This window comes from Hermetia illucens, chromosome 4, assembly GCF_905115235.1.
Source record: "Hermetia illucens chromosome 4, iHerIll2.2.curated.20191125, whole genome shotgun sequence".
Lineage (NCBI taxonomy): Eukaryota > Metazoa > Arthropoda > Insecta > Diptera > Stratiomyidae > Hermetia > Hermetia illucens.
Window position 1 is genome coordinate 126,279,609 of NC_051852.1, and position 12,867 is coordinate 126,292,475.

General features: G+C 44.4%; 2 protein-coding genes across 4 annotated transcripts in view; one reads left to right on the plus strand and one right to left on the minus strand.

The window, feature by feature from the left end:
• Positions 1–12,867, minus strand: part of LOC119655925 (synaptic vesicular amine transporter) — a 104,401-nt gene that overhangs the window by 48,247 nt on the left and 43,287 nt on the right. The window lies entirely within an intron of this gene.
• Positions 5,378–6,834, plus strand: LOC119655926. The gene is made up of 2 exons (XM_038062097.1): positions 5,378–5,714; positions 5,823–6,834. The coding sequence occupies exons 1-2, from the start codon at positions 5,561–5,563 to the stop codon at positions 6,698–6,700; spliced, it is 1,032 nt and encodes a 343-aa protein (XP_037918025.1). The 5' UTR covers positions 5,378–5,560; the 3' UTR covers positions 6,701–6,834.

Genomic DNA, 12,867 nt, shown 5'->3' on the forward strand with positions numbered 1-12,867 from the left:
GAGATGCCGTTGGAAACTGGACGTGATCAGAAGGGTACGATCCATCTTGCGAGTATTGTCTGCGTAAACCAGAAAAGAGTGAGTTTAGTATACCGTCTACTTACGCTGAAATGACTACATTTAGTTTTAGGGGCCTAAAGTATTCGAAGGGGCTTACCCTTGCTGAAAACGGATTTAATCAGTGATGATCAGGTGGAGGAGTTAAGACCACTTGTGGTCAAATAGTTAGATGGAACGAAAGTGGGAAAATTTGGATTACATATCAGTATGTGATATATATGTCAGCCAGAAGGAGCTGTATCGTGGACTTTGGGCTTAAGATGGGTTTCCTCCTGACGCAGCATGGTGGTATGAACGAGTATCTCTTCTTGTGAAACCTTGCCTCCAGTAAGTGTTGTGCTCTGTATGGGGCAGATTCAGAAGAGTCCTCTGTGCCTGTTCAGTCTCCTATGACATCCAGGATATTGACAGTTTAGGTAGTAAACGGTATCCTTCATGTTAGATAGTGTCTTGCTAGTAGTGATAAGCTTCGATGCGCTAATGTACGCGCGTCCTGTCTTGCGATGGCTACTTGACGCTGTTTCATCTGCAGTATGATGGACGAATGGCGGAAGCCGTGGTGGATAGTCACCAGTTCCGTATGTTTTGCATTAGTGTTGTTTTGTTATATCTTATGTGCTGTGTTGATCAGTGGAAAGGTCTTGCTGCAACTTTCCATACAGTGCCCCGATCAGATCCTCCTTTAAGTGGCTCTTGCCAAAAAGGAAGTTATCTGGTACCATGTGGACCGAGGGGGCTTTCTGACAGCATATGCTCCAGGGAAATTCCTGGGAGATATGTTTTCGCCTCGGATATCTCTGTTTGGTCCTCTTGTGGGAGTTTCATGGTGGTTGTGGTTGCGCCCGCGGGCAGAGCTTTATGTGGGCTCGAGCGTAGAATTGTGTTGTACAACTCAGGCACCGCACCTTTTCGTTCCGAGAAGTCTCACATCTACTGGTACGAATACTGACCCTGCAATCAGTATAAACCAGTGCTAGCCACAACGAAGCTTTGACTATGGTGCTCAAATGAATTCGTGTTTGAACAAGACCGTGAGATTATTCCTAGATGGCAGGTACTCACGTTAAACTTCTATAGAAGGTCGCAAAATGCTCGCTTTTCATAATTGGAGCGAGAATTTGGGCTAGGCCTAAATGAAGACAGATGTTGGGACTCTAGACAGTAACCGATGCAGCCTATATATTTGTACTCTGGAGAGCCTAGCAGTAGTGGAGACGAATCCGAAGTTGGGCTGTTACTAATGGTTACCGCTAGTGGCTGGTTTTTAGCAGAATCTTGACTACAAGATTCCGGCCCAGTTTAAGGTGCCCCACTATTGTGGAAAAGTTCGATGTATAGAAGAAGGGTGCTTTCTATGGGCAGCCGCATCTAGTTCAGGGGAGGCTTCCTAAATATTGCTATCTGAATAACATTTTGATGTGATGAAAAGGCATGGTTTTGGTGACCACAGCAACAACAGTGGACGCTTTGGAAACTTCTGCGATTTTCGCAACCTCTTAATTGGTGACACATTATTCTGGGACTGGTCCTCCTATATGGTCCATAGAGTTTCGACTGACCGGTGGGGATTAACTAATTAGATCGACCATATCGTTATTAGCAATAGATTTAAGAGTTGTCTTCTGAATGGGCACAACAAAGGAGTTTATTTAAATGAAACATCTGACCTGCACCTCAATGTGGTGTTCACAACGTGGGAGCTGTGAGTAGACTGTCTCTTCTACTGAGTGACTGCTTAGCTGACTTTTTGGGAGTAGAACATTTCCGAGGAAAAGATAGGTAATTAAAAGTTCTAATTCACGGCAAGCGCCTAAAAGTAATTTTCGTTTGGTTTGGGGCATTTGATGGCATCGGAATTGATCCTTCAATGATACCAACATATACTCTCAGGGCGAACATTTTTGTAGTTGTGCTGTCTACGCGACCTGAACTGAGAACGTTGAGATTTTCGTCTAAATCAATTCTCGGAGTGAATCTGCCATTTAAATGCGCGTATTTTCGCTGGTAACTCCCCGTATTGGCTTAACAATTGCTGAATTAGCTGCGTTAAACGTACTTCTGCTGCTGCTGGCATTGCTTCCGCGATTAATGGGGTCCAAAGAAGATTTTGTCAGCTACGTCGGTAGCGTTTGTAGTGGCGGTTGAAGAGTAGATGGTAGGCGTCTTATCCATAGACTGCGCATTAGTGTTTCTGGAACTGCGGTACTGCCGATACACTCCAGGCGACGGAGGAACTGGGAGGGTTTCTCGTGACCCATGGAAGCGCTATCCATGAGCTGCCTTGTTTTCTCCTCCTGGCTGGCACTCAACCACTTTATTAATTGTTCGGGTAAGCGGCTATATGAGTTATCTGTCACCGACTCTAAAATTATGGCGCGGACTTCGGTGACATACCGCGGTGGTAACACTGCTACTACTTGAAATATTGCTGCTATGTTGCACCTGGCAAAGCTTGCTTCCTTTATTTCTCGCTCCCGGGACGCAGTCTCTGCAGGCGTGTTACGTGCTTTCGGCATTCTAGTTGTCATTGCTTATCTGCTTACCTTCAATCCGAGCATTGAACTCGCGGTCACCAGTTTGAAAATCGCCAAATCAGGTTGATAGCAGAAGTTGAATGAAAAGCGCCTTCATCCAGTCGAGCAGGTGGCGCGAGATCTTGGGCTGAACGTCAACGAAGGTAAGACGAAATATATTGTGGCAACAACACCAAAAACGAAAGAGAAACAACATCAAATAGCACTGGTCAAATAAGAACAATAAGGATAGGAGACTACAATTTTGAGACCGTTGATAATTTCTCCTATCTAGGGTTGAAAATCACAACGCACAGCTCGACGCTACGACGATGAATGCACGGGTGTTGGCTGCCAATAGAGCCTATTTTCGCTTTCAAAAACTGTTCCGCTCGAAGGGTCACAGCTCTTACTGTACAAGACAATGATTTTGCCAGTCCTGAAGTATTCCTCGGAGACTTGGGTTCTTAGCAAAAAAATGTGAACTTTTGGCCGAGGATGGACGATTCCGTAGCCTATGTAACGATACTATGATCGTCTGGTTAAAGACAAAATCCGGCTGAATAAGCCCGGAAAATTTATAAAGGCAATATCTATGGTAGAAAAAGAAGTCTGAGATGGTGAGATGACGTAGGCCTGGACGCCAAACCGCTTTACGGTTATCGAATTGGTAGACCACGGCGCAAAACCGGGATGTCTTTAAACCATTGTTTAGGCCGACCTAGATTGGATACTGGTTGTTGCGCCGGTGATGAATGTGGGCATGGGACCTCGCAATTTCTTCAATTAGATCCTGAAATCTGAGGAGAACGGGGAACAGGTAAATAGCAGAACTGAGGCCACCCAAAGAGAAACTACAAGAACAAAAACACACCTGGTAAAGAAGATGGGTGGCTAACATGACCATGTTAAGGTATGTCAGAGCTCCCCATACGAAGTAATACATCACAGTTGTCCCGCTGGGTCAGGAACACAAGCAAAGTGGGGGTGGGTATGGATCCAGTTTACAGTGCCAGTTTTGTAAGTCTATCGCCTTAATCCATAAAATAACCAAAAGAGCACCATTTGCCTCCCAGAGCCATCACGGTTACCACCCAATCTAGGGAGATTATTGCTCAATGATCTGCCAGGTGTGGACTCATACTTCATAAGCACAGTCACGAAGCTCTAAGGGAATGCATTTCATTTTGTGACGTAGGTCCTATTTACGTATCTGTGACTTACGTAGATTTCGCTTTTGGTTGAAAGAACCAGAAACTATATCATTCACCAAAATAAAATTTTATGGTGGGCACGAGTCTATAAAATACGAAAATACTGTGAACTTTCAAGGCTAAGGTTGTTTCGATTGACAAAGTTAAAGACAAAGTCGTGCAATTAGTGGAAGGTCTAGTTGTCAGTCAAGGAGCTACGTGCAGAGTATCTGCAACTAATCGTACTGGAAGCAAGCAAATAGACAGAGGAACTATGCTCATAAAAGTCTCAATAAATTACCTTTGCGTGTTTTTAACGGTCTCCATCTTTTCTTTGTTGATTGTTGTCTGCTGTCTGTCGCAGCAGGTTTCAACCCTGAAATTTCTTTCTGGTATCTTTGGGCATAACATTGGAAACTGTCCCATTGTGACACATTGATATGCCATTACAATCACATAGAATTCTGTAACGCTGTGACAATTGCCTGGATTTATTGCCTAAAACGGCTGTAAATGGATCCTTATTATTTTTAGCATATTTTCGTGGTGCAAAATGAGTAAAAGCCCCCAGCAAAGCAAGCCATGATAGCGTAAATGTTACCCAAAATTGTGGAACTGTTTGGCCGCATAAAACAGATACAAGTTTTGCACCTTGCATTTGCATGAGATTGCAACATTTATATCTATTTTAGAGGAACAAATTGAATTTCCCGACTGCACTCATGCAGGTGCTTAAAGTTGGCCGGCAGACAGCTTGGTTGCGTGTCAGTGTTTATAAAATGCCTCCTTTACTCGAAAAAGGGCTGAATCATGTTGATTTGTGGCAATTTAGCGGTTGTGCTAATTATACACGCCAAACAGCTTCAACACTTCAATTACCTTCGTCCTGACTACGGAATCAGGAGTCTAGTTGCTGCTCTGAGTGTTGTTTACTTGACATTAGTCCTGGCTTGCAGTGAATCAATTACCGACGGCTGTCGAGGGTTGATTTCTTGATGATGGATTACATCCTGGAAGTTAATTCACTGCGGCTATGCTTTAAGGGAAACTTTCCTTGGGATGTTAGGCAGAGTCAGAGGTTCGCTACCAAATGGGATGAGGGTTTACACTATCAAGGTACTCGTGTCGACATAAGAAGGAGGATCTGTGGAATCCTTTAGCATGGGAGCTAATAGTTGGTGATTTTAACTAGGGACTGGACACTAGATACTGACTTTATTTCCAAATTATATTTTTGGGAAAAGTCAGTACTCGTCCTTTTGCCAAAAGTTTTGAAAGTTGGCTGAAGGAAAAAGGTAGTTATTTTATAAGTTGTAATCCTGATTCTATTCAGTGCTAACCTGTGGCCTTTTTGATATTTTTTATGGTGGTTGTCCTCGTAAAAATTTCCTGATGACACGAGCCCCTTCAAAGATAACAAGACAATGTATTCCCAGAATAGGTGGCACGGCACTGCTCGGGGTAATAAAATAAACAACATTCACCTGTAGTCCTTTTCCTCTGTATGCCAAAAACTTTCGCATGACTGTATGAATCCCAAAAGGAAAGAGTACATGGAAGTTCACAACATAAGGAACATTGATTCATTCGGAACAATGACAACAGTGGGAAAGTAACCCTTCGCGTGCCTGCTATGTAAATTCCAAGTGAACTTTATGAACTTCGGGGAACATCCAGTCAGAGTTTGGTGGTCGGTTGAAAAGTGAAGTTGGGTCTCGAGTAGTGTTTATCGAGTTCTTGTTTGATACCAACCGAACTTTTCACGCTTTTCGTTGGAACCATGAACAACCACTAATGAGACAACAGCAGACATTATGGGAGTCAGCAAGTCGTCCGTTGTTTATTAAATCAGTTTGGGTGGAATCGTCAGATGGAGGTTATAGGCATTTTATCCTGGACTACGACAATCAGAAAAAAATTAACGAGGATGCAAATAAAGTAAGAAAAGGTAAAAATAGAAAGTAGGACAAATCGGATGATTTGCATATTCGAAATTAGTTTTATGGACTAGTGACATGCTTTCCTTGCCTTATTAACCCATTTTATTTATTTTTAGGACTACGACCCACGGCATCCTACGATTTACCTGAAAATCAGAGTTTCAGTCTACAACTAATCGGTTCATCCAAAAACTGTAAACCGATCGAATCATCAAAGTCGTTTTATCGCAGAAGATCTCAGACGGTTTCTCCAGCAAATAAATCATTTCTAGACTTGCTTAAAAGGAAAGGATCTGCAGTGAAAGACGATCACACTCCATCGAAACGGAGCTCCCTTCAAGACATCAGCCATCATGAAGCAATAAACTGTGACGAAAAGCTCGCTGAACGCGTTCTAAATTGGCTTGATCTAGCTGGGAAAACTACCATCATAAAACCGAATCTTCCACCAACAAATCCTCCAGCTCCGCCGAAACGACCTTCAGCCTCCCAAAGAAGTAAATCATCAACCCGACCAGCAACTGCAGTCACGAAGCGTCCCGACTCCGTTAAACACATTACGATCATTTTCAACAAAGAGGGAATTCCCGTTCGTTACAATCGTCCCGTCCGTTTTAGTGACTTGTTCCGGAGTGGTTATAGTGCATCAAGGAAGTTCATCAGTAACATGTCCAGTAGGAATGGAAAAATGACGGCAGGAACTGGCGCAAGAAAAATCCAGGTGCCAGGATCAGCAGCATTTGATCGAGCCAATCTGGAACTGGAGAAGCCAAAGAATCAAGAGAGTGCCAGCAATAAGCAGACCAGCTACGAAAATGACTATCGGTCACTGATAAATAGACAAATCCTGGAGAATTCTTGCAACTACCATGAGGCGAGGAAGCAACTTCATATATTCATGCCAAGTTTACCGAAGAAGACAGTGACCGCGACTGATTGCGAGAGCAGCTGCCTTAGTGCGGGGTTTAGTGATTACTGCAAAATTGCGAATTAAAGTGATGATTTAGGAAAGCATGCTTCAAAATAGTTTCGTTTTTTGTTTTGTTTGAAAAGCAGAGTTTATGTCTACTAACATATATGAAATTTTATTAATTCCAAATATTTTTGTGTTGGTTTAGTCATAAATATATCCGGTACCGGTAAGTTGAGTTTTTTTCTCTTTTGTCATGGCTAAGCACCCTTCCGTCATCAGAACTAGCTTGGAACCTGGCACATCAATTCGAACTAGCGATCCCGCTTTTCCTGCTCTGGGAGCCTTCAAGAAAGAAATTCCTTTCACCAACGGGAGGGGAAAGGAGGAAGGGAATTGTTAATTTAAGGAATCCCTTGCCATCTGGTCCCTCCACTGGTCGAGTTCAATGTTCTTCTCAACAAGAAGAACCCGAACATAGTGCGCAATACGGCTTCATCTGGCAGCGCTCCCCAGCATCTCTCACATACATAACGTTGTCTGGAGAAAGCTCCCCTCTGTCTGCATAACGTTGCTTTCAAATTGTATCCCATCTTCCACACGAAAAAAGGTGTGATCGGTGTTGTTCACCACTCTATTGCAGAACACAGAGTTAGAGGATCATGCCTTCCTAATCTTTTGGAGGTGAGACTGAAAACCTCCATGCCTGCTTAAAAATTAGGCGAGGAACTAGTCAATCTAACCATGCCTTCGATTCAACCATGAATCTTAATTGTGGATGAGTCGCGCAGTCTATATGCTTTTTGAGTTACTTTGCCAAGAATGTTGCCAGACATTTGGTGTACTTTGCCGTTCTCCATGTGCTTCTAAATGGATTTACGTTTCTTAGCAAGGAAGGCAACGGCGATCACTCCCACAATCACCATCAAAGCCCATTCTGAAACAGTGCCATAGGCAGACGTCACTCGCAAGACTCCCTGTCTCTGCACTTACACAAGCCGCTAGCGATACGTCTCCTTGCCAGACAACGTTGCACTCATGGGAAGACGTCTTCTGGTAGACGTAGGTCCCACAACATTCGTCATAAGCGGACTGCACCCTGTCCGCCGGCATAAGTGACTAAGCGCTATTCTTTTGGCATGTCGAGTCTTAGCAGAATCTCAGAGGAAGTATTTCAAAAGTCATGCCCGAAATGATCCTAATTTCCCTCTGCACCTCTCGCGTGGTGCTCAGAGGTGGCGGTGAGGAAGACGAGTGGCAACCCTGTCGGCCAAACAAAAACCAAGTGGTCGAGGAGAGCCTCTATAGTAGTGGCACCGGGACACGCTGTACACACTTTGGTTTGCCGGCCGTGCTCCGAATGCGCCCGAATGCTCTAAAGGCCTAATCAGGGCGGTCAGACCCGAGTCTGCACGGGGAGTGTAGCAAATTGGTCACGAAACCTTACCAGTGGTATACTGGTACCATGGAAACCGGGATGGCTCCTGGACTCTCATACTTCGGGTGAACTCCCGTTGTATGTGAGAACAGCTCGGTTATTTGCGGTAGGCCCCCTAGTGGGAGTTTCAAGGGGGTTGTGGTTATGCTCAAGCGAGAAGAGACCTTCGGGCTTCGGCGTGGTGTTACGTTTCGATATGGGTGCCGTACTCTTTAGTTCGGTAGAGATTTAGGTATGTCTTGTATCCACCAGTGTGAATGCTAAGCCATGCAATTGGGCTCTGATTGTGGTCACAAAATCAATCCGTGTCTTAAGAAGACCGTGGGATTAAGTCGTAAGACAGGTGCTCACGTTAAACCCTCAAGGACTTAACTGTACCTCTCGCGTCTAACAGGGCAGGGAGCGGTCTCTCAGATAATCTTTCAATGGATTCTCCTTCGCCTTATCAACTAGGTTCTGCCAACAGCGAGCTTTGCTTTTGTTAACCGCGCTTCAGAGTGCCCTTTTAGTTGATCTGTGCTCTATCGTTATGGTGTACGCATTTTCTAGGCAGTTAGCATCTTGTACCAAACGATGAAGCTTATGACACATCGTCTGCAGGACATAATTTTCGCCGTCCATCAATACATAGAAGGCTTGCCACGGTTGGGTGCTCTCCGGGGCATGGAAGTTCGGCGGGCTGTTGTTATCAGGTACATCACTGAATTTACGATGATGTCAGCTGCAACGCCCCCGCCCTCTAAAGTGTCCTTTAGGGCGCCTCTGCCTGTTCCAAGATCTTCGACAAATCTCGGAATGTTTACCATCGCAGCATTTCACGCGTAGAGAGAGCGTGTTGCTGGTGCACGCCGACAGTTAACGTTAATTCGAAAGCGATGTACTGGTGGTCAATTGCCGAGAAGGCTTCCAGAACTCGTCACCTGTCTACTGACGGCGTTAGCGATTCCGATCCGAAGATTACGATGAGGATTCGTTTCTACTCAGTCATCGGAACGTTGGCATGGTTCCGATATTTAAAATTATGAGGCCGATTTTTGCTACCACTTCCAGGATCCGTTTCCTCCTGGAGTCTGAATGAGGCATGCCCCATTCAAGCCCGCCGGCATTGACGTCACCCGCTGCCAGAATCTGCCCTCCGTATCCAAAATGGCGTCCTTCAAGGCAAGACTGTACTGTTAAATGATACGTTTTAGCTATTTCCAGTCTCGCCATGAAGACTGTACATCGCTCCAAGTTGTAAGTGTATACAATGCTCTCACCATATGCGCCAAGATCCCTGTAGAGAACGCAACTCTCTTTTTCGTTGCAATTCTTCGCTTTCTGACCTACCTGGTCGCATCAAGGGGATGTTGTCCTCATGTCGCTTGGCAGAGAAGAGAGAAATCTAAGCCCTTTCTCCTTTCCTGATCGATTATGGACAATCTATCAGCGGATCATATCTGGTAGATCTACGTGGATTAATTCCTGTTGAAAGACGTCCATAGTAAATCAAAATGACTGAGAGGTCCTCGGGTTAAAGCGCGAATTGACAACCGTAATGGACCTGGGAAATGTCTATTGAATCAATATAACAAATTCATAAAAAGATGAGCAACAGCAACAGGACCTGACGACATCGCATCTGAGCTCTGGAAAGCGAAGAGCTGGGACCCAACACTGTGGCTCAGTGAATTCTTTAACCGGCTTATTCAGGAAGGAGGAACACCATTTGACTGGCAAGAAAGTACCACTGTTCCAATATGGAAAAAGAAAGGTAGTCCAGCAGAATGTTCAAATTACCGTCCGATCCGGTTACTTTCCCATACCATGAAGATTTTTGAACGCATTCTTGACAACCGTATTTGCGAAATCGTTGAAATAACCGTGAATCAAGCCGGATTTGTCTAGAACTGCGGAACTGCTGACGCAATACACGCTGCGCGGTTACTCATGGAGAAACACTGTGAGAAGCATCGCCCTCTTTACATTGCATTTCTGGATCTAGAGAAAGTGTTTGATCGTGTACCACACGAACTCATCTGGTATGCTTTACGACAACACTTCGTGCCAGAAGAACTCGTGCGCTGGGTTTAATTGTTCTACCACGATCCGAAAAGTAAAGTTCGAAGTATGGCGGGAGTATCAAAACCGCTTCGTGTCTCTGTTGGTGTTCATCAAGGAAGCGCCCTCTCACCACTCCTCTTTGTTCTTGTTATGGACACCGTCACACGGGATATCCAACGTCCAGCGCCCTACACACTGCTTTATGCAGATCATGTTTTCCTAGCATCTGATAGCAAAAATGGTCTCCAGCAACTTGTTTAAAAATGGAATGATCGCCTCATGCAACACCGTCTTAGAATGAATTTAAACAAAACTGAATTTTTGACGACCGATTCCCATGAAACAGGCACAATCACTGTCAGCGGCAGTAATCTGCCCAGAACTGAGCGATTTAAATACCTCGGGTCAACGCTATCAGCCAATGGAGAACTGCGTTATGAAATTGCGTCACGCATTAACGCAACATGGATGAAGTGGTGTTCCACAACTGATGTTTTTTGTGATAAACGTATCAACGAACGTCTCAAATCTAAAATTTACCGCAATGTTGCCCGTCCAGTCGCTCTCTATAGTTCTGAGTGTTGACCGACTATAAAAGAATATGAACAGCGTCTTGCGGTAATGGAGACGAAGATGCTTCGTTGGACTAGTGCCGTGACACATTTAGATCACATTCGAAATGAGGATATCCGCTATCGTTACGGGGCTGCACCGATCGTGGAAAAGTTGCGAGAGAGGCGTCTTCGATGGTATGGTCACGCAATTCGTGCCAACGAGAATTCACTTGCCAAGATTGGTCTGAATATTGAAGTCGATGGTGAACGACCAAAAGGCAGACCTAAACAACGGTGGCTTGATACGCTAGATGGGGATTTGAAAGCCTCGAGATTGCACCCAGATCAGGCATTCGATAGAGCCAAATGGCGAAACCGATCACGACGCGCCGACCCCGCTTGTGAACGGGACAAAGGCTGAAGAAAAAAAAAAAAAAAGATAAAACGATGAGTTTCTCGCATTGGCAAACTTGTCAAACTGTGCCTAAGTTATGGGGTTGCTGGAGGATTGACAGTCCTGCTCGGGATAATTACTTGTCACGAAGATTCGGACCTGGTTGGTTACACAGCGAAGAACCCGGCAAAGAAAAAAGACAAATTATTTTCGCATTTTCTCATAGAATTTGCCGCTTCTGTACAGAGCAGCAGCTGTTCAGCCACCAGTTGACACTCCACTCCGTAGCTAATATCATCACAAAAAAAACAATTATGTTATACTGTTCATGTACATATAATTACTTGGCCTGACAAGAGAGGAAAGGAAGGAGGGGCAAGAACTTTTTTCGGGAGCCAAGCTGTCCGTATAGTTTTTACTGTAGGTACGGATTTTCTCTCCACGGACCACGCAAGTAGGACGTGGTCTATTAAATACTATGTAATCTTCGCGCGGGGCCCAAGGGCCTTATTTCTTGATCCAATACTAGAAAAGAACACTAGTGTCAGAGTGGCAGCTTAGGAATTATCCTGAATTATCCGACCTTCTAACCGTAGCGGAAACATCCATTGCCATGCTAGGGCTGAGCAGCAGATTTGGAGGACCAAATTCACATCAGGATAATACTGTGGAGTGAAGTGGGGGTTTCTTATTCTTCATACATAATTGCTCCTCACTCGGTTTCCACAAAGAAAGGGCAATATTTCTTTTTTTCTTTTCCATAGATGACATCGGCTCGGAGAGGGTGGACAGGAAGCAATCTTCAAGTATCCCCCTTTGTTATTGTCACCCCTATTAAACGGGTTGATCAGAGTGCATCAAGCGTCTGGAAAAACAGTTTATTTTTTAGTCTCTGCAGCGCCTAGTTCGTGTCAACACAGTTCTTTGTTTTAATTGATTACAGGGTTTAAATCATATTTCTTCAACTCAAACATTTTGCCTCATTCTGGGATATCATGCTTAACAAAATTTGACGTATTCTATGGCAATTTTTCTGTAAGTCGGCAAACACGGTCATAGGGAAAACCCGAGATGTATGGGAAAATTTATGCGTTCAGTTTTAAAATCCACCTAATTTTACTAATGTCTCTATTCTCAGATCCCCTGAGAAATTAGGGACTGAAAGAGTCACCATCAATTCAACGTGTTCACTGTTGGGCAGAAGCTTTTGAAAGATATGGGCGCTTGGTGACCGTTCCTCTGTCTGCGTCTGAATTTTGAAGCGTTAACAATCGACCTACTTTGACCTTTTCAATATTTCAGCTACAATCCACGCGTTACTGGGGTTCAGGACGTACTTGACTGTCACGAGAGTCGGCCTGAGGATTCCCTCAAAATATCTTCTAATAAAGGCTCCACACTTCAACATTTTAAGCTTGCTGTTTCAGAGATCGAAACCTACCTTACAAAGCCGGCACGGAGGAATCATCTCTTTTTCCCAGACTCTCTCTTTCTTGATGCAGAATCATCGGAATCGCGTAAAAGCTCCAACAGTTCTCAGGTACAATACCAAAAGTGATTTCACCGGTTCAAAGATGGCGACTTCAGCGTAGAAGACTATGGACTACCGAAAAATAATTTCGAAGCTGCAAAAATGTAAGCAGTATTATATGCAGACTCCAGCCAAACGTAATAGAAGCTCACTGACGCATTGGGGGTCGGTCAAACATCTATTGCATACCGCATAAAAGTCATGGAAGGGATTCAGGGTGAAAGGAAATGGACGCCACATAAAGTGTCTGTGAGAGCAATTGGAAGATATCTGCAAGTCTGTTAATTGCTT